Source organism: Xiphophorus maculatus, chromosome 18 (assembly GCF_002775205.1).
Source record: "Xiphophorus maculatus strain JP 163 A chromosome 18, X_maculatus-5.0-male, whole genome shotgun sequence".
Taxonomy (NCBI): Eukaryota; Metazoa; Chordata; class Actinopteri; order Cyprinodontiformes; family Poeciliidae; genus Xiphophorus; species Xiphophorus maculatus.
The window spans coordinates 21,071,756-21,093,486 of NC_036460.1; the positions used below are offsets into that span (position 1 = coordinate 21,071,756).

The 21,731-nt window shown below is 37.7% G+C and overlaps 1 protein-coding gene across 4 annotated transcripts in view; it reads right to left on the reverse strand.

Annotated features, from left to right (window-relative positions):
- grik4 (glutamate ionotropic receptor kainate type subunit 4) overlaps positions 1-21,731 on the reverse strand; it is a 349,633-nt gene that overhangs the window by 66,353 nt on the left and 261,549 nt on the right. For all 4 annotated transcript variants that reach the window (XM_023351803.1, XM_023351802.1, XM_023351801.1 and 1 more), the window contains exons 9-11: positions 13,831-13,992; positions 8,416-8,568; positions 5,124-5,228 (exon numbers count right to left, since the gene is read on the reverse strand). In XM_023351803.1, the coding sequence (XP_023207571.1) occupies positions 5,124-5,228; positions 8,416-8,568; positions 13,831-13,992 (420 nt within the window). The remainder of the gene's footprint in view (positions 1-5,123; positions 5,229-8,415; positions 8,569-13,830; positions 13,993-21,731) is intronic.

Consider the following 21,731-nt stretch of genomic DNA (forward strand, 5'->3'; position numbering starts at 1 on the left):
GGTGAGGGAGACATAATGTGTGCGATATAAACATAAGTTTAAAGAGTCTATGAGGCAGATTTACATTTGGGGGCAATTTGCCATCTGCTCGCAAATTATAAAGGGTGCCAGTGGGAGCAACGAGTTCTGCAGGTTAGTTGGAGAAATCGCCCCGCTCTACAAATACAGGCACAGCCAGCTAATTTCAGTAATGATTCTACCTGAACCACCATGAATTAGAACAAGTTGAACCCAGCAGACATGTTGATAATTAAAAATGGCCAAAATGGTAGAAACAGCTTTTCTTGTCGCCACAGGTCACATACACATGAATCTGATTTACTGTGCAGTTATTTAAAACGTGCTTTCTGGCCTAAACCTACAAGGTATATATTGTGTATTGACTCTATCAGTTAAATTAAATGTGAGTTCACATACTAATCAGATTAGAGGAGAAAGTATGTCTTACCATCTTCACAAGGACTTTACACTGGGTTTCATTCATTTTGTATTCATTTGTGTAGCCTGACCCTGACTGTTACACTTAACCTAACCTAGACTCAGTTCACACCTTAGTCCTAAACTCAACCCACAACCCCAAAAGCAGCACCTCTCCTTATGGGTCCCACAAGCAGCAGTGTGTCCTTACAGCAGTGTATCAAATTCAAGGCCACACACACGCACACCCACAGGCAACTGGTAAGTCAGCAATTAACCTAATATTCAATTAAATTCAGTTTATAGAGCACCAACTCCCAAAAATGTAATTTCAAGGTATTTTATGGGACAAAGAGTCAAATTTATCTCAAATTACTTACTATCAAATTCAGTTTAAATTCTGTTCACGACACAATATGTTCCACTCCAGTCTAATCATAAAGTCAAACCCAGCATGGTCCATTTTTTCCCCCACATTTTGATATATATTGAAAACGTGCATTGCATGAGCAATTCCAGCCAATCATATTGTGCAGTCGGTAAAAGTTAGATGTGCAGGGATAACGTAGTAACGAAGGAAAAGCCAGCAAGCCCCTCTAACTGTGACGCAACAGCGACAAGACAGCGTCCTCAGGTGCAGTATACTGTGTAAAGCAGCTGGTGAGTATCCATATTCATTAATACATTAATAGCTGACAGAATCTCTCTCACACGATTGTGGCTTTCAGAAAATAAAAATAATTGCAGTAATTCTAATTAACCTATCGCAAAAAAAGTTTTAAGCTGATTTAACTTTAGACAACGAGAAAAAATGTGCATGTGTCTTTTTTTTCTGTGAACATAAACCTTTGGTTTTAACTGCATGTTTGAATCAGCTGGAAGTTGAAATATCTCTGGTTAGAATATAAGCATCACACATGTCATCCTCACTTGGAAAGTTGGAGTCTTTGTTGCCTTTTACAGCTTGATAAAGGAAACAAAAATAATGATTGTCGCACACCAGTAGGAGATAAAGCTTAGCTACTGAAACAAAACTCATAATAATATACTGCATATGCTTCACACTCTGAAAGCCCTGACTAATATTCCCTACAGAGCTGGTAGCACATCCAGTGACAGTTCCTCATTAAATAATACAATAATGCATAAACAGCTTACAAGTCAAGCAACAGACAGATCATCAATGGCTGTGTACATAAAGCTTTATTAATCCTATTGTTTCAAAATTAGAAGTCAGAGGTTGGTGAGATGTTGATGTTCATTAGGCTCTTCATGCCATTTTTTTGGCACGAAAAGGTTTTTTTCTTCTTACTGCACATTCTAGTGCCAGATATTGTATATACTGTGATGCTAATATTCTATCTGGACTTCCTGGCATTGCATGGCATCATGTGATGGCATATGAATATTGCTCTTAAATTGGGTTTGTGGGCTGTGAGCCAGATTTTTCTCTATGCCAATGCTCTGCCCCTTCGCTGTCTGCCTGACTGCGGCAGCCCAAACCAACAGCGTGTGGGAGGTGTTTTGTTAACAAAGCATCCAACAATCCCGTTCATTGTATCCCCACCGTATAACACCTTGCCTCTTTCCATTACCATTACTGGCATTGCTGTTTTGCAGTAGTTCTGGTTGAAATCATCACATCAGACCTGATAGTGTTATCCTTCTGCTTGAATGGCCCAGTGCCAGACTAAAAAGGGACGTGAGGTGAGACAGACAAGGTTAATAAAAGCGTCGGGCCACTGACTGACGGTTTCACAGGCAGCTGAGAAAAGATGTTGTGCTCTCTTTCAGGGAGGAGCGTTTTCATGAGATCATCCACTGAGAGGGTGAGAACATAGTGAAGCACTGTGAAGCCTTCTCATCCTGTATCTTGTCTAGCAGGTGATACAAAAACAGCTACTTGGAGTGCTCCAGATAAGAAGGCACAAACAAAGCTCTGTGCCATAGCAGGGTGGTGGCAGTTTGCATGATAATTGATGGATAATAACCTGTATAGTGTACATAATGCTGCACAGACAGAAGGGCAACTCAGAAATGCGTGTGGTTTTATAGCTGTCAGGGTGAGAGACAAATATTTCCTTGGAAAATGCAATGCACATATTTTTTTTATGGCCTCATGAAAAGAACAGCACAGATACCGTTTTACATCCTCTTTAACCCCTCGGGATGATGTATGAAATCATAAAAATGTGCACTCACACACTCTTTTTACAGCGAGCAAAATTATCTGTCACTTCATGACACAACAGCAATATTCAAAACAATATCTGATTCTTTTCCCAGGGAACAAATGTGCTACAAATAGTCAATTTTAGTTTTGATGTATGTGAACAATAAAAACAAAATGAAACTGAGAAAAATATCATTTCTCAAAGCAAATGCTTATTTTTTGAGACCAAGAACTAGAAGTTAAGAAGAATTGGACGACTTGGACCAGAAACTCAAAAACCTGTCAAATTGAGAACAAAACTCTGCCGCTTCCAATTTGGTAGTGAGTGGATATTCAAAGTTACTTTCATTATCAGTGAGGTGTTTTACAATTAAGTCAGAGGAAGCACAGAGTTGGAAAAAGCTATTTAAATGGAACATGTATTTTCCACCACATGTCAAGACAGATCTGTGGTTCAGTTAAGGCCTGAGTGAGTGATATTACCGGATGACAAAATGTGTTTTGGAAAGCAAGAGATTACTTACTCCGCAGGAAAAGCAGTCAGTAACGCTAATAGAACAAACTATGCTAACTGTTAATCTTTAAATGTAAACATAATAATACTTATTTTGTAGTATTACTAAATCCCTGTTCTAGAACAGCTAATCTCATTTCGAATCAAAATGGTTTTCATCAAAGAAGACCCTGGAGGCGTCGACTATCGACAAGAAAACACAAAAGCAACAGTGGAATTCAAGTCCAATAGTTTCTGGGATGAATAACCTCTAAATCCAGATCTGTATCCATGTAAACATCTATAGAAATATCTAAAAATGCCAATAGAGATGATATCGTTCAAAGCTCAGAGAGCTTGAGCAGCTGTTTCAGTAAGAGTGGGCTAAACTACTGGCTGGCAAATACATGTGTCTCATTGTGAGAGATTACTTATTGGTGGTGATTGCGATAAAAGGTCCACGCCGTTTTCATTTGTTTGATTATGAGATTTAGATTTTTTCCACCATAGAGGTTAAAAATGGTACCAAGTCTTTTTTTCTGTCACAAATTTCTAATTATGTCATTATTTAATGAAACTGAGCTCTTGCAGAAAACGTGGAGACAATGTAGCCCTGACGGTACTGCAGTTGATTGTTTACATTCATCCTGCACAACAGGGCACACTTCTGATGGATATATACTTAAAAAAAACTGCAGGTGAGGCAGATGGGTTTTGACTTAACTGATTAGCAGGCAGCATGTGATGCAGAAAGCATGATATGTAAATCTCTGTGTTATCTTTACGACACACTGCGAATAGCGGATAAGGTTCCGCAATGTGTTGATTTTGATATCATACATATCAAAACACATCCCTGGTAGTGATGAGTGAAAAAGAAAAAACAAAATACAAAAAAAAGAGGAAAATTAGGCAGCAAAACTAACCAGAATACACTATTGTCCATTTGAATGCCCCACAAGATTTGTTGTAACATTCATAAATTATCTCCCCTTCTGGACATGTTGCTGAGAAACTGAGTGGAAAAAGGCATAACTTTTGAAGAGGAAGTACATGGAGATTTGTTTTTGCACATGATAAACTATTGTACAGCAGTTTTTAGGATGCAACTGATTGATGTCATGGTAAACTTTGAGTTTAAGGCAAAGTCTCTGCTTCAAACTGCTCAGCATTAGAAGGAACATGCACACTTTTACTACAAGAAATGGCAGAAGAAAATCACTAGCTTGGACAATTTCTAGCTAGCTCAGCCCTGATTGACTGGTTGGAAACTCAAAGATTCTATCTTTTTCCAATGTTTCATTACGCCATAAAAAGTGTGAGCAGTTCACACAACTCGTCCACAAAACTCTGTTTTTTTTTAATGACATGGGCTGTGCACATTTACTTTGTTAGCAATCAAATCCAATAAACCTTCAGTGATGTAGTGTATATAGGCATAGTTTACAGAAAAAGACAAGAAAACAGCATAAAGAATCGCAAACTAAAAAGTGTAACATTTATCTAAAGTTTTAGACTCTTCTGTTAAAGCCACGATAACAGCACCAAAAGCCCTCCTTTCTTCAAAGAAGACTTCTCTTTCAATCTAAATTTATTTTCCCCTTTAAGTGTACTTCTTTCACCTTCAAAGAGGCATCCTGAATATTTAATTTTGTCCTCTGGCACATCAGTTCCTCTGCCAGCAGGATAATGGAGATTGTTTGCACCAAGAAATGTCAGCTGAGCAAGTGTTATCCCAACTCCCTGTGGTACGATTCAGCGAACTGTACCCAACTACCATAAAGAAAAGTGCAAGATTTGCCAGATGTAGCGCCCTACTGGGAACGGGACTGTGTCTGATCAGCAGTGTGGACAGTAACTGTGATATTAAAGCGAGTGCTTATCTGAAGAGTGATCGGCCAGTCTGTGTTGTTTCACTCAAGCATACAAGGCACATTATACAGCACTTTACATTTTGTATGGGCTTAGGCAAATGATGTCACTAAAGCATTTGAAATTAAACAGTCTTAACCTGTAGCATATAGCTGAAAGTTACTTTACCTGCCTTAGGCCTTCCTTGCTGTTCTGCATGATCCGCAGGGCATAGTTAGACCTCTGACCTTTGCTGTTGAACTCAATGTGTCCTGTTAGGCCTTCCAATTCTACCTATCCAACACAGAGAAAGAAGCTCGTTAGAACGTATTCACCACCACTGTGATATGTGTTGAGTTTATCTATAAAACTCTGTGTCTTAATGCAAAGATGGGATTATTTATTTATAAGTGGTACACTAAATGAAAAAGGCTAGACCAATTAATTTCTAGTGAGACTACATTTGAAAGCACTCTTTAAAACTGTTTACCTAGAATTTTCTTCTTCATTAGCAACAGTACCAACATCAAACATTGGTGGGCAACACGTCAATAAACAGGCATAAAAAGGCCTGAGGGTGAGGAGTGAAGGTGAGGGTGAGGAGTGAGGGTGAGGAGTGAAGGCCTTCACTCCTCAGAACCAATTATCCCTATTCAAAACATCTGAATACTCATGTCAAGAGGAAGGTTTGTCCTTGTTATTTATATGTGGAGACAGGGTGAAGGTTCAATGCTGCCTGTCTTTTCAAATTGAGTGGTTTACCCTACAAAAGAACAAATTCACACTGCATAAACAAATACTGTAAACTTACTGTCTTAGTATGTTTTATTACACCACAAACACTATAATGATTAGTCTGATGTACTGCAGAGGCTGTGTTGTGCACAGATGTTTTCTCATTTCTCTAGGTGAACTTTACAGCATTTTACATACTTTAACTGAGCCCTGCTCTTCCTGACGTCATTAAGTCAATAGGCGAGTTATGAAAAATTGTAAACCCTGAAAGTTAGGACAAACTTTACCTTCTCTATGCATAAAAGGGTTATGACAATCGTAGACCCATAAACAATGGAGAAACTGCACGGACTGTTACAGGTAAAATAAGTGTCAGATAAATCCTAAAAGATTTAACATCTCTGTGGTGTGAGAAGCCTTTGCAAGATAATTGAGGATTAAGCTGTTTGAACAGATACTTTAGTTAATGTTGCTTATCGACAAGTATAAAGTAAAGCAGTACTCATCTTTCAGTCAAAAGACTGCAGGTTCAGTTCCAGCTTCATGTTGGTTAAGTGTCTTACCAAACCACAACTTGACTACTGGTGTTTAAATGTGTGCATTTGTGAGTGCAAAGGGTGAATGTGGTTGAAGAGTGAAGGACTTTGAGCTTCCAGTATGACAATATAAATAAAGTATTTTGATGTACCATTGTCTGGCAGAGTAAAAGGAATCAGGAACCATTAGAAGAATTTCACTTTTTCACAGGCATCTTGCAAAATAGAACCCAGGATTTGTCCATAAAAATGTTTAATTACTTGATTGATGTAAATTAATTGAATAACACAATCATGAAACATCCATAAATTCCTGTAATCTCCTAGTGAAATAATATCAGTATCGGAATGATATTATGAATGTGAGTAAGTTTCAGTCTAAAATGTGATTTCACAATCATTTACTTTATTTGAGCAAGAAAGACAAACAGACTGATATCAAACACGTGTCAACTTTAAGGATTTTAATCCCAATCAGGCATTTATCTCTATCAAGAAAACCCTTCACTTCGCTGACACCCCGTCTTTATCTCTCCTTCATTGTCCCTCAGAATAATGCAGAGAAACTATAAACTGACTGAGTAAAGGGAGACATTACCCTGCACCATGAAGATCTAAGAGGTAAAACACATATTACATTGTAACAAGAGGTGCAGTAAGAGAGAGCTTCACAAATTTGCATAAAATCAAAGCTACTACTTTGAGCACAGAAGACTTTCCAGAAACTTTGGGGTGTAGGGCCAAAAAATTTGCTGATGTTCAACTTACTGAGCAAAAAAAAAAGAAAAGAAAGATAGAAATGGAGCAGTGCACAAAAAAGTTCTAAAGTATTCAGTCGCTGATAGTTTAATACCGAACTTTGAATTGTTACATTTTGCACACAATCTACTGTCTGGAAAAATCTGTAGGCGACATATCAAACGTCACCTAATTAAAGCGCTCACTATGAGGAAGTAGCATGATTTCCATGACCACAGATACAGGCATTAATGTTGCCAGTGCACTCAAGATTAATACCTGTGCACAGGTACAATTACTTGATAAGTTATCAGACTACCGACTGTGTCAGAACCTAAAAAGAAGAATTTTATTTTCTGCATTGATTTACTGTTTGATCAACCACCTAGGTAATAACACGGGAAAATAAAGAAGATAATGTTTTCCTTAAAACTGGAAAGAATTTTTGCCTTAATTTAGCTTTTACCATATTTACTTAAAAACACTGTAGGTCGATTGTCGATGATTGAAGACAACAATCTCTGCCATTTTTATGGTAAAAATATAAAACTCTGTAGAAACAAATGTGGCCTCTTGACTCAATAAAAAGACTGTTAGTCCTATCTTATCTACTGAAAAAGTAGGTCACTCATTAAGACAATTTGTTGAACACTTATCACAATATCATTGTGTGACAACCAAATTTTCATTATTACTTTCAAATATAAACAAATAAAAATAACAACAGTGATGCAGTTTTTTTTTCAGCATCGCACACAAGGTTTGAGAGCCTTCACCCTTCATACATTTGGAAAATGCAAAATTTAATGAGTATGTTTTTAGATATTTTTTTATCATCATCAGAACTAAAGCTGTTGCTTGGTGTTATTGGTGTTGTCATCTCCATTGTAGAAAGAACGCTTTTGATTCAACAACATGACAGCTGTGGTGTTGCAGTGCGGCGACTAATTGCTCTAAAATGTCATCATTATCATGTTTAATCTCGGAAAACGAGTTAAGAAGTTTGCAGTTATTTACTGTGGATGTATCTGACTATTTCTCTTTCTACAAGTCTGTTGCTGTGTTTCATGTGTTGAATGTGAGTTTCAGCCTTGTCTCTTCATTCTTCTGTGGGTCTGTTTGTTGTGCCTTTCTCCAAAGTAAGAAACAACACACCTAATCCAGCTATTTTAAATCAATTACAGGATGAAAACCACTTAATTGGTCTCCTCTCTGCAGCTTTGAAAAGGGCACAAAGAACACAGGCATATAGAGAAACAGGAAGACAAGAAACAATGTGTGCAATTAACAAATACACACATGCAAAAACTTTGAGGAGGCTTATTTGACTCAAAAAAATGCAAAAAATATAAATATATTCCCTAAAATTTCAAACTATACCCTATGGGTATAGTCAGTAGAGGAACTGACAGTTCCTCTACTGACAGTTCCTCTACTGTCAGTTTCATCATTTCCATCAAAGTTAATCTTACCATCCTAAGGTAATTCATGAGGCTTGTGCCGTGCTCCCAGATTTTGGATGACTTGCAGGAGAGCTGAGTAGCGCCGACGTTCTGGCTACGGTTCAACTCCTGGACCGCTGCAACCACTGCATATACCGCATCAAAGAGCAGGGCTGACGAGAGCTGCAGAGGAAGAAGGTGAATCTATTCTTACTACACACACACACACACACGCCCACACACCAAAACACATAGAAACCTCCAATAACTCAAAGTGTAACATTGAGTGCCTTTTGGTCAGTGAGGGGTTAAACCGTCTGTAGACTGGAAGTAATATTATTCCATTAGATCATGAGAAAGAGTCTGATCTGCTGACAGCGATGAAAACCATCTCTCCCTCTCTCTCTTGCTGTGTTTCCTATTTCTCGGAGAGACTGTCCTTCCTGCTCTCATCACCAATGAAGCTGGCACACCCCGACTATTTCAATTACTGTCTGCCGCTCTCAGCAAGGGCCAAAAACAGTGGGAGAAGCAGCCTTTCCTCTCATCTCCCCTGAACAAACGGCCTCGTCACTGCCGCTCCGTCCGTGCTACATACAGTTAATTAAAACACCTAATGTCTCTCATAAGAAGCTTATTGAGGGGTTGAGCTTCATTGTTCTTCATCTGTTTAATGGAACAGGAGATGAAGTGACCCAAAAGTTGGGGGAGATATCGATAAATGTGAAAGAATGAAAGTAAAAAACATTAAGGGAGTGTGCTTAACTAAAGGAGAACAAGGTTTCAGTAGATCTGACGTATAGTATGGAGATTGTGTTTAATTCTAAGTTTTGGTTTTGCTGTCGCCTTGTTTCATATCTGGCAATATATGTTGGCGTGCTAAAAAAGACCCTAAACAGGTGTTATGTGGAAATAATGTGGATTTTTTAGAATAATAAGAACTGTCACATTTTTTAAATATTTGTATTGCTTTTGACGCTTGACTGATTTTAGTGGTTGGCCACTATTAGGGTCAAGGGTATGGTTTCTGGAAAAGAATGGGATTTGACCTCTGAACCTCTGGGGGCAGCAGCCATTTGCTCTAACAACCGAGCCTTTGGAGTGCCATATGTGCCAAGTGACCATCTGGGAATTCAACTTCAATCCTCTAATTGTCTGATTATTAGTGGAATTAATCAGAAAGTAGGTCAGCCTGTCACTTCCTCTTTCAGTTTTAAGCATCCTACACCCCTTTCTTTATTAATTAATCTTCACAGAGTGTCTGCATCAATGCAGTTTCTTCTGTTTGCAATTGTCAAAATGTTTGCATCTATTTATTCTAACAATCTAAAGTCAATCTAAAGTTGACTTGTTAAACAGGTAACAAAACCATAAATTAATCAGAATATTTTTTTTAAATAATGCCTGACATGCAGTATTTTGACTATTTTCACATATCTGAACTGTAAAATTAAACCTATTTTTCTTGTAGGCTGTATACTCAAGCTTCATTTGAATACTTAAAAAAAATTATTCATATGAAAATGATTGTATTACATCAATTCTATACATTGCAAAATGTGGAAGCCATTACATAATAGTGGGATAATACAGGACAATTTTCTTGAACAATATCTAATATTCTAATCCTAGTGAAAAGAACTGAAACACCATAACAGGTCTCGTTATCTAAATTTGTTAACACTGTGAGTTTTATGCTTATTCAGTCTATAGCTCACAGGTTGCCTATACCCACCTTCACTTAGTAAAGCCTGTATTCTGTTTTTGTCCACATTTTGGCATAAGATGGACTGTCAAAAAACATTTTATTTAGGTATACAGAACTGTTATTTTCCCCTTATTAATATGACATACACCATCTGTCAAAATAAAATAAAAAAAATTTACACATCTGACATAAGATCAGAGTTAGGTTGCTTTATTCCTCACCCCCTCTCAGTCTTATTGTCTATTTAAACACAACACCCTCTTTGAGTGAAACAAGTGTTATGTCAAAAGGCGCATGCCTTTCCAAAACTTGTGCGCATTGTATGTGCACCCTGTGACGGAGCGGCGACCTGTTCAGGGTGTACCCAGCCTCTCGCCCATTGCTAGCTGGAGCTAGGCACCAGCACTCCTCGTTATCCCACAAGAATAACCGTGCATGATAATGAATGGAGGCATGTGTACCTTTCCTTAAACTGGCATTGTGCCGAAGTAGCTGTTGCCAACTGAACCTATTTCCTCTGCCATGAAGAGGAAGAGTGCCAAATTTTCACCTTACAGTATTTATGCAATGCCCAAATGTTTTTTTTATCTTTATTTTTTATTTTTTTACAAAAAGTGGTTGGAATGCATCTTTAAAATCTCTATGTCTAACTGGACTGTTATTATAGACTTTTTTAAAAACATTTGACAAAACCTAATTATTTTCTTTTGAACAGTTTTTGATCTTTAAACTTTCAAGCTACCCACCCACATGTTCTCTTTTAAAAATAATGGTGCAGGACTTCAATTTTATGAATGCATTAATGTCTTAGTGAAACACATGTACTGGTAAGGTCATCTGTTAGCGTTTTTTGAAAATGTGCAAGAGTGAATTAAAAGGGTGTAATCACAGTGCATGTCTAACTGGGTTATAATCAGTTTCTTGCTTGGCTGCTGTCAGCTTGCATCCTCGGTGGTTATTTGCTAATTAACTAGAAGTCCTAATTGCCGCAGGCTCACCAAGTATCCAAGTGACCCGCTGTATAAAGAAGACACTTTTTCAAGCTATGTATAAATTATTCCTAACTTGTTTCACCACACATCTTTAATTAAACTGACGGCTAGTGGGTGCGTGCATAAGACCGGTTTCTTAATATGTACTTTTTTCTTGCTTAAAACATAAAATTATGTTAAAACTAAAGCCCTGAAGCTATTCATCTGCTCTGAATTTTGATCTGAAATTTAATTGAATTTTCTACAATGTCTGAACTTTTTATGATTTTCTATTTATTTTCTGCTCATGCTTTTGCTAATTCTTATTTTATTATCTTCACTTTTATTTTCAAAACTGGTGTAAGTGGTTGAGGTTTGTCAGCTGCCCAAAAATTTTCAATGGGATTTTATGACACCTGCTCCAAAACACAGACTTTGTTGTTGCTAAGCAACTTCATAATTAACCTGGTGGTATGTTTAAGATCAATCTCCATTTGCAGCTTCAACTTGTTAGGTTCTGAGGTGCTACTTCAATTTTTTCACACAAGGTTCATTCTTTCCTCATGATGCCATCTATTTAGTGAAGTTCACCAATCATCTAAACTTTATTATTTGGAAAGGTTTTAATAAGGATATTGCGTAATGTATACAACCACATGTTTTAAAAATTATCTAAACCAATTCAGGATTAACTAAGTTTATTCTTGAAATGTCATAATGTTAGAATGGCATCGTGGACAAGCAGGAAATCCTGTCATTATAGCTCTTTCTTGGCGTCTGAGAACACACATTCACTGTCATAGCTGGCATAGTTTCTGATGTAACACTAAGCTTCTGATTTTACGACCAGGCTTAAAGACAAATGGATGAGAACGCCGGGCCTTCGGGGCCTATTAGAAAGTCAGATAATGCTCATAAATTGTAGTCCCATAAACAGCAGTTTATGAGGGCAATTTACCATGTTTTATTTGGAGACTTTAAGAGTGAAAACTCCAATGATCCAGTTATATAAACTAAGCATAATAGCAATTAAGACACACTGTATTCAACAAATTTTAAACGAATAAGTATATATTTTTAAAAACAAATAGCATTATAGAATATAGTTAATACTGAACTCCTAACATTTTTGATAATTTAGGAGATAATTTAGGACGAGGCATGTTCTGCGATGGGCCGTTAGCAAGGAAGAAACTATTATGTAAGTAATAAGGTGGTGCTAAGAAATGCTAATGAGTTGTCTGGGAAACAAGAGCAACACATGATCATTCAGTGTCTTTCCTTGTTAATGTGTGCAACAGAGGTTCAACCCAAGAACTGTTGTCTGTGTAGCTTTAAAAAGTCCTGTGTGGAAATAACACAGCTTAGCATAGTTAGACCCTGACATTCAGAGCAGAAGCCCCAGATGTTTTATGAATGTCCTCTGAATTTATGAGGAACTTAAAATACATAACCATCAAAAATCCTTTAAATAAGATTCAAATTTCATGTGTTTACTTAAAAAAACAGATGTAGTCATGCACTTATATGCCAGTTCATTTCCTAAGTCAGCTGAGACGTGTGGAGGAGAAAAAAGGTTAATTTCTGCACAACAGAATCAGGTTGGAAGACAAAATTAATTTTATCCAGCTCAACTCAAAGAGATCTGAAGATGTTTTTGTCATTAATTATAAGATCAATATGATCTTGTGTAACAGCAGATAAGTAAAAGTAAACAGAAAATCATAAAATGTTCAACAAATAAAGTAAAACACAATTAAAAGTTGTAATAAGAACAAATATAAAGATTTTTACACATTTCTGATTATGCTTTGCTTTTGTCCAAAGAGTCAAATGTTTTGTTGGGATCCATTTTTACTCAAGAACTGATCAGACCTAATTCCTAGGCGTTCCTTGTGCTGAAGACATCGCTGCCAAAACTTCCCTTTGCAATAAAGAACTGATCCCTACTACAAAAGCAAGACCTGAATCCCAAATCCTTGACTTTGGAGTCAACCTCCAACTGAGACACACGAGCTCTGAACATTTTCCTTCTAACCTCCTGGCCTGGAAGAAGATTTATTTCAAAACCTTCAAAATGTTCACTGGAAAACTGTGAAAAAGTGGTCTGTATACCCCGTGTTTCTGAGTTCCCATAGAGATGAGAAAGTCTCTTGATGCGTCTACCTATGCAATGGCAACCTCTCCATTCCTCGACCAAAAGGGTACTTTGCCTGGTTTTTCCAACCCAAAGGACTGGAGGTTTTGCCAAGAACCTAACTGGGATTAGCCAGCTCAACCTCGACACCTGCCTGAACATTTTTGGTTTCCAGAAGTTTGATTCCAAACAAATAAACTACAAATATGTTTTCCTTCAAAAGATTACAGTAAATCTTTACTCCTTAACAGAAAACATTGCAACAATTGGGGAAATTTAAAGTTCTGGCAAAGAGGTTGCAGTAGAAGGCGAGCTAGAAGAGCAGTGCAGTGATAAAACATACAGCATATTGAGGTTATTTTTCTTTCAAGAAATTGGTTCAGTTTTAACATAAAATAACAAATAATATGTGTTTTTAGCATAGAAGAACAGCAGAGACCATAAAAGTTGGAAGTTATAGTGTGATTAATATATAGCTGTATCATTTTTATGATTAAAAGATGGAGGGGATGAAGAGTAAAGTGTTTAATTCATTTCCTCTCAACTAATCTGCTGAGAACTAAGAGGTCACGCTTCATTCTTATGGTCCATCTTTCCTGTATGTGAGATGATTTTATTGGGTCACTAACCGGAGTGCCGGCAAAGGGTGCATGGTCACAATTCTCCTGCCAGGAGCGATTGAGGCTTAGCACGAATTCCTGGAAGAAGGGATGCGTTTTATTGAAGACTGAAAACCCGACAATGTTGACCCGCTGGTCAGCCACATCGTCCAGTCGTAGCAAAGTGAATTCCTGTGAGGAGAAAGGAAACAGAGAGAGAGGAAACGGTTGCTGAAGGCACGCAGCACACTTTAATTGAAGCAGTTGTTTGCTGCCACCAATTCACCCTCATTTGTTTAAATTACAACAAATGATATATCGAATGGGTGTCAAGGTAAAAAGGGCAAGTGTTCATTAAACAGGTTTACATCCAATTTTATTTGTATGACTCACTTTCCATTAACTTCCATTATTATGGTTGATTTGACGTGGAACAGCTGCAGCATTTTATGCATTTTCACTATTTAGGCAGACATCACTGCACAAAATTAAGCATTTTCCACTGCCACATGAATTTCCTCCCGTGGAGGTCACTGTAGAAACAGTGCTGAAGATACACTGGGAAGCAAATATGCTGGAATTACCTGCTGATTGATGGAGAGAGACTGTGACAAACTAGAGAGTTGATGGGAAGCTGATAAAGGACACCGAGACCTGTAGATAAATGGGATGGAAATCCATTGCATACCAACGTCTTCAAGGTTGTGAAAAAAATGGGAAATAGAAGTCATTTGTTATTTTGTTCTTTTGCTCTGGGGACAATCTTTGCCTGGGGAAAAGCAGTCAGGGGACAAGGTGAGAAACGAGGGAGTGCAGGAAAAAGAGAACGCAGAGGTGTGACAGCAGATGGACGTCTCCTGAAGGTTAATAGAGGTGTCAGAAACCAGTTCCCCCTCAGGTGGCGGCCTTCACCTGTCGTACCTTTTGAGTCGTCCACATTGTGACAGCCGGACCAAGCAAAGTCTAGCTATCTACCTGTTTCCCACCAAGACCAGGGACTTGGGAGATAAGGGTTTGTAGGGATGGTAAATGTTGGAGAGGAGACTACGATAGAGCTAACACTGTGCAGCGAGAGGTGACATGTGGCACTGGAAACAAATGGGAATGGATGCAAGGAGTTGGCTGTTAGCCACTGACATTGTTGTCTGTACAAACCAATAATTCCTCAACTACGACATGAAATCATTGTTTTGTTATTAAATGACTAACATCCACCTTTTATCAGCATAACATCATGTAGTTTTACCACAATAGAGTAAGTTTATCTGCATTGAGTTAAAAGAAAAAGTCTTCTTCAACCTGAGATTTTAGGTCTTATTTCATTGGTAAATATGGAGAACACATGGGGGTTGTTGTCACTCGTAGAGCACAGCTGAACTTTATCTACAGTTCATCAGACTCTACAGAATAAAGAAGACTGAACACTTGAATTGAATCAAATACTTCTTAAAAAGTGGTTTAACAAATATTTATGCCAGCAGATTGTTGCAGCATTTGCAGTTTTTTCTCACTTTTCCCTTTAAGCGGATGCATCTGTTTTTACATCAACCAACAGCAGATATGTCACCCTAAAGGTGAAAAAATGTGAAAAATGTCTGAAATCAGGTATCTTGGTTTCATATTTACATCACAAAAACTCATCTTTATCTCTGGGATGTTTACACTTTTTAGATGCAATATGAAATGTGATGAACAACACATTCTTTTCCATTGATGCAACTTGTTCAATCTGTCCTGCCTCCATGTGCTTCTTGTCTTTGGTTAGCTGTAATTGATGCGCTAGCTTCAAGAAATGCAATGTGCAGTTATTTAGCTTTCACTTAAAAAGAGATGAGTTCTTATAATGATATTAGATCATCTAATTTGTAGGGATTTTACAGTTTTCAATCAGTGTCTTTGAGCTGCCATTACATGCAACTGTGTGCAACAGAAAGCAGAATTTATGGTGCAGAGAGAAAATGAACTCAAACTGGTTCAATAACTGTGCTCAGCTCCCAAGCCTTTAAAATGCTGTGAAATGACCACATACTAGGATGCACCCTAAACTCTTTGTGGTGTTATAATAAATAGCAGAACTTGAAGGGCAACATTAAAAAAACCGAAGTGAAAAGAGAAAAATTATGAAATGCTAAGATGAAAAATATAAATAAGTAAACCCTGAGAAATCTGAAAACATTACCCAGAAACTCTGCTAAGCATAGAAAGATAATGAAAGCCTACAAAGGTCCGCAATTTCTAATTAGCCGAAAAACATAAACATGAAAAACATAAAAATGACCGTCTCCTCTTTTAGAACTACACAGATGAGGGGGTATTAAGTAAATCACATAAAGGACATTAACAGACAAAGAGTAAATAGGTTCATGAATTAAATAACAGACACGTAGGAAAGGTGGAAAAAAGCTCTTAGACCACAAGAGGACTCGGAATGAGTCACTCCACAGTGGAGTAAGAAGAAGAGACTGAGCTGATACTAACACGGATCAGAGGAGGGCAGGAGGAAGCAGGGAATATTGACTTTGAGTGGGAGGCCTATTATCCCCAGTGCTAACCCCACAGAAACCTGTGAATCCTAAATGTTTAATCATGCTGACAAGCAGCAGAAAATTTCTTGTGTTCATCCAAGGAGATGGTTGGATAGAACTTTATTAAAATGTCAGAGAATGCCGTCCACATGAGAGAACGGAAAGCCTAGAAAAGATTTAAGATGGAGATCTAAGCCTTTTGAACTGAAGATGAATACATGCAACATGTGAAGGGTGCTTATCTTAGAGAAGCAGGAAATTTCTGGAAATAAAATATAAGGTGTAATTTTAAGCAAAGTGTCTTCATAAGGCTGTAATCCGTGTTCATTGGGAAAACTGAACAAAAAGGTGTTCCTTTTGGAGATCATTACAGCGGCCAAATACAAATATTGACATTTACATGATTGAAAGCACCCAGATTCAGTTTGCGTCAATAATAAGAACACTTTCCAGGCTCCCTTTGATTCCCCAGAGTCCTCCCTCCTATGACATCCTGCTGTCACTAAAAGGGTTGTTAGTCTGGTATATTTCTGCCGGGTGAAGTGCACTTGATTTCGGTACTGAACAGATCATTCCCATTTCTGATTGTACCCAACAAAAGGTGAATAGACTTTTACATGAAAAATCGGTGGGCATAGATTTTGGTGAGAAAGTGGCTCTGACCTCTCAATAAAGAAAGATTTTTCCCCCCCCGCACTAGGTTTCACTGTGCCTTGAAAAAGTATCAAAGCTTTGGACTTTTTCAAACTTGTTCCCATATTACGACCTTAAACTTCGGTGTATTTAAAGGCATTTCATGAGAAACACAACTGTGTACGCATAAACCCTAAAGACAATTTAGAGAGACCAATTAACCTAATAGTAATATTTTTGGTTGTGGGAGGAAGCTCATGCAAACCCCACAAAGAAAGAAGTTGGGATTCAAACCGAGGACCTTCTTGCTGTAAGGCAACAGTGCCACAAACTGCGCAGCTCTACACAGACCCGCTGTCTGTGTAGGTGTGTCGTGCAGTCATAATGCAAACATACAACTACCAAAACTCAAAATACTACCGATTTTGAAAGACAGACCAACATCAAATAGTATGTGTGTTAGGCTCCTGGGTTGTTTTATGGGTTAATTTATTGATTCCAGTTTTATTATTATTCTAAGTTCCTGCTTTCAGTTCATGTTAATCATTAGAGGATGTGGGACTTTTGAGACAGGGTCTTCTTTTCAGCCTGCAACAACAAATCATGAAGTAACTATTAATTACAATAGCTTTAAAATAAACTCTTACTTATGTTATTCTCCAAATCACCAATATTTTGTGAAAAATTTTATTCCACAGAGCAGTTTAAAGGGAAAAAAAGAGGGCTAAAACAGAGCTTATACGTTCCAGGAGTATCTTCAGGACAACTAAATCCCCGGTTAGACTTCAATCACTTATGTAAACAGGTCAGAATACAAGAAAAATCCTTTGATATTGTTTCCTTTAGACTTCCTCTGTGTTAAATGAGCCCTTAAGGGGCCTCTTAAAAGCCTTTTGAGACTGTCCATGTAATTACTGACTAAGTATACTTTCATAGATCATTAAAGTGAAAGCTGTGCAAATGGAGCTATCATTAAGCATGTCCCTGTAGAGGGACTGTATATTGCATATATGCATATTTCAACACGCGTAAGCTTGTATTGCTGTCACAAAATGAGGGGTGTGGCTACAAACATCTAAAAAGAGTTTCAAAACCTGAGAGCGAGAAGCAAATGCTAAACAAAATCCAAGGTCACCGAAATATCCTCGAGCTATGCCTGAAAGAAACTAATGTGCTGCATTTGTGGGCTTTCAGGGCTCAGAGCTCGACACACAGGCACATTTAAATTCAAGTGGTGCCGTGCACAAGTACACACAGAAGCACATCACATCAGAGGACATTACACTGGTGTGCATTCGTTTTCTATGGACTTAATTATATGCATCCCTTGTCAAATGTGACCTTTACCTTAATATTAAGTCCACACTGGAACTGGCTAAAAAGATTTATGTTCCTGTTGCATGTGTAAAACATGGAGATACAAGAGAAATGGGATTGGACTTTTGGAATTTTTTTTATTGTCGCTTTCCTGTAGTTAGTTAATTTTCTTTTAAATATATGCACAGCAAGAAGTCTGCCTTAAATAACGTTTATACTGGCTTTTTAGTCTCCGCCATGTGACAGGATCATTTTTATAGTTACTGTATGACTCGCCACCCAGGGGGGCAGTCTGTCATTGGGTGGCACATTTTCTCTCCCTATTCATGTCTGTGTGATCCAGGATATAAGCTTTAGAGGGAACTGAAGGGATAAGTGGAAGGGCAACTTCATCATATGATAACTAAAGTCACAATAGTAAAGTAGCTTTTAAAGACAAGCAAATCTGTAAATCTAATTGTGCAATTTTTCCAAATCCTGTCAACTGAAATTAATACTTACCACCGACATACCTAAGATTTAAATTACACTCTATTAAAAGATGCTTTGTAAAATATTTCAATATAAAACGGAACTGTCAACATTAAAGTACACTCTTTCCATTTTTGTTATTGTCATCGCCATAGTGGTCGGTAATTGTAGAAGCATTGTAGTATTTTTAATAATCCCTTCACTCTCTTTTTAACACACAAAAGGCTTTTTGTATTACAGCATGTCTTTGAGGGAAAATACAGTCTCCAACCTAAATTCAATCTTTGTGTTCCTACTGTGTCATAAACCATAGAAAATACAGCTGAAAGGATATTGTACTTCAGGGGTCTCCCTAGCTCCCATAATCCTTTGTGAGCCCTGAGAACTGCTGAAATCTGCTAAGTCTTGTTAGCAAACTAAAATAAGCAAAATAATGGACATGAGCAATGCTTGCAATGTAAATAAAGGGAAAGAGACAATATATAGGAGTACAGTTCGTTCCCATTGTAGTTAACAAAAACCAGAGGGGGTAAAAACAAACAGCAGATGAACCAACTCTGAGCCAATGAACAGGGTATATGAACCGAATAATAATAAGAATACAGAGGGAGGAAAAAAATACAGCTGAAAGTTAAATCAATTAAAATAGAGAGGAAGGTGAGACATAAGCTGGCACAAGTGAGAGCTTAAGAAGCGATGGAGGAGTGAAACAGAGTGACAGAGCAGGGATGAAGGAGGGGTGTGGGAATGACAGCATGGCCAAGGGCCCGTGACACCGGCTGTCACCTGGAGATCAATCAACAGTTTGAACGTGAGCCAACCAAGCAAAAACTGTTGCTTCATCCTCCCAGCTCTTCTCCCTCTGAAAATCAACACAATATGGAAGCCTTAACTTCCATTTCAGCTCCCCTTTCTGTTCTTTAGCAGCCCTTTTATCAATGTAAATGGAATTTCACGTTTGCCCGCTTTCTGGGATGTCTCACTCTTTTCTCATGTCTGCCAGTCATGTGACTGCACACAAACCATACCACTATTAAAGATGTCCAAATATATGACCACTGGTGTTTGGAACAATATAGCCAACTTGAGCAGTGACTAATGAGATCCCACGAGGACTGATTCAGCTGATAGTAGGATCCCAAGTTATAAAGCGTACCTCTCCTTTACCCTGCTGCACTCTTTTCCCATCACACAGAGAGCATTGGTATATTTCCTAGGAGACATTCCTAAAATATACTAAGGGAAGTTCACCCTTTCATGTATTCAATCTCATACATTTCAGTTGCTTAAATGAAAGGGACAAAAACATTGTATGAAAGAAACCATTTTTAATACAATTTGTGAATGAAACACAACCATATTCCCTGAAACGTGACAATATTTTTAGATGTAATGTTGAGAGGCTTGTATTTAGTATGCACGGTGTGTTTTTAAAAACAAAAGATGCTTCTATTCACCATATTTTTCATTGTGAATTTCAATGGTCTCTGTATTTCAATGAGCTTGAGTCATCTTAATACTCTCAAGGGGGAAAAAAAAACTGTTAAATACATTAAAATTAATGGACTTTGTTGTTGGTGAGAATTACCAGTCATCCGTGTTATATGATGTAAGAAACATGATAATTTCATATTAGTCATAATGACAAGATTCAGTGACGTATGAATCAATATTCTAAATTACCATCCATCCATCCTTTGTCCTGAGTATTAATTTAGCAAACTCAAACAGTACCACTGAGGCATACTTATTTAGCTTTTCTCATGGTCATCATTGACCATGGTCTGTGTGAGTTATATTGAAGCGTGAGTTTCCCCTCTGGGAATTGAGAAAGCAGCTTAGGATAGCACCTGTGGGGGAACTCACTGTCCCCTGCGGGATGTGAGTACTGTCATGGAAGAGGGCATCAGTACATCAGGTGTGAACACTTTGAAATCCTTAGCCAATTCTCCCATTTGCACAACAGCTCTTACATGTTTACATCAATCAGTATAATTGCCTCACACCTCGTCATATTTGTGCGTCAATGTGTGGTACGCATTGCACTCTAATCATTCCGGGAGAGAAATGTGATGGTGAGAAAACCTTGATGATGAAATGTTTCACGGACTTTGAGTTAAGATTTAATTTGGTTTATAGGTTGTTTTATTTGAAAGGTTCTCATGTATAATTTTGGCTCACCAGCGGAAGCATAAATAACCCAGCCACTTTGAAAGATTATGTTAAAGTTAATCTACGACCAAAATTTAATATGGAGTCACATTAAATGTCTGAAAGAATTACAATGCAGCATAGCTTTAATTCCCCACCTCACCACCTACGTCCAAAACAGCCATACTCATGGGTCAGAGATTGTGTGAGGGATCACACATCCTCCCATTAAATTTGCTTTTACAGAACAACCTTTGCGTGGAAAGTGACGCTCACCAGTTTACAGCCCTGTTTAGTGTCTACAACACCTTTATAATGAAGCCTCCTTGCCAATGATTAACACCTGTTTGCATAACTTTGCATAACAAAAGTTATGTAAAAAAAAAAACAACAAAAAAACACACACAAAATGTAAATATTTTTAGCTTATACATTTACTGTTCAGTTATATTTATCCATGCTAAGGATATGCTATGGTCATTACAGATGCTGACAATGCAATTAAACACTGAATTAAAACACTAAATAAACTAAACTTAGAAGCTTGTTTAGAGATCTAAGCAAAATTCCAAAAACGCATCCTCTGTTGACCTCTTCCAGTTATCAGCCTGCATTATATTGCACCATTCCCACCAATATTTTGCATAAAAAACAGAAATTGTTGGAGTGGTTTAAAAGAGACATCTATATCCATTGCTGCATTCTTGGATCTTCAAGCCATTGTTTTCTGCTCTGCAAAACGTGGCTGAGATAAAGACAGAGCTGTCACAATTGGTAATCGTCAGTGACAATTTGAAAAAGGAAGAAAAATCATCTCTACTCTTTTATCTAGTG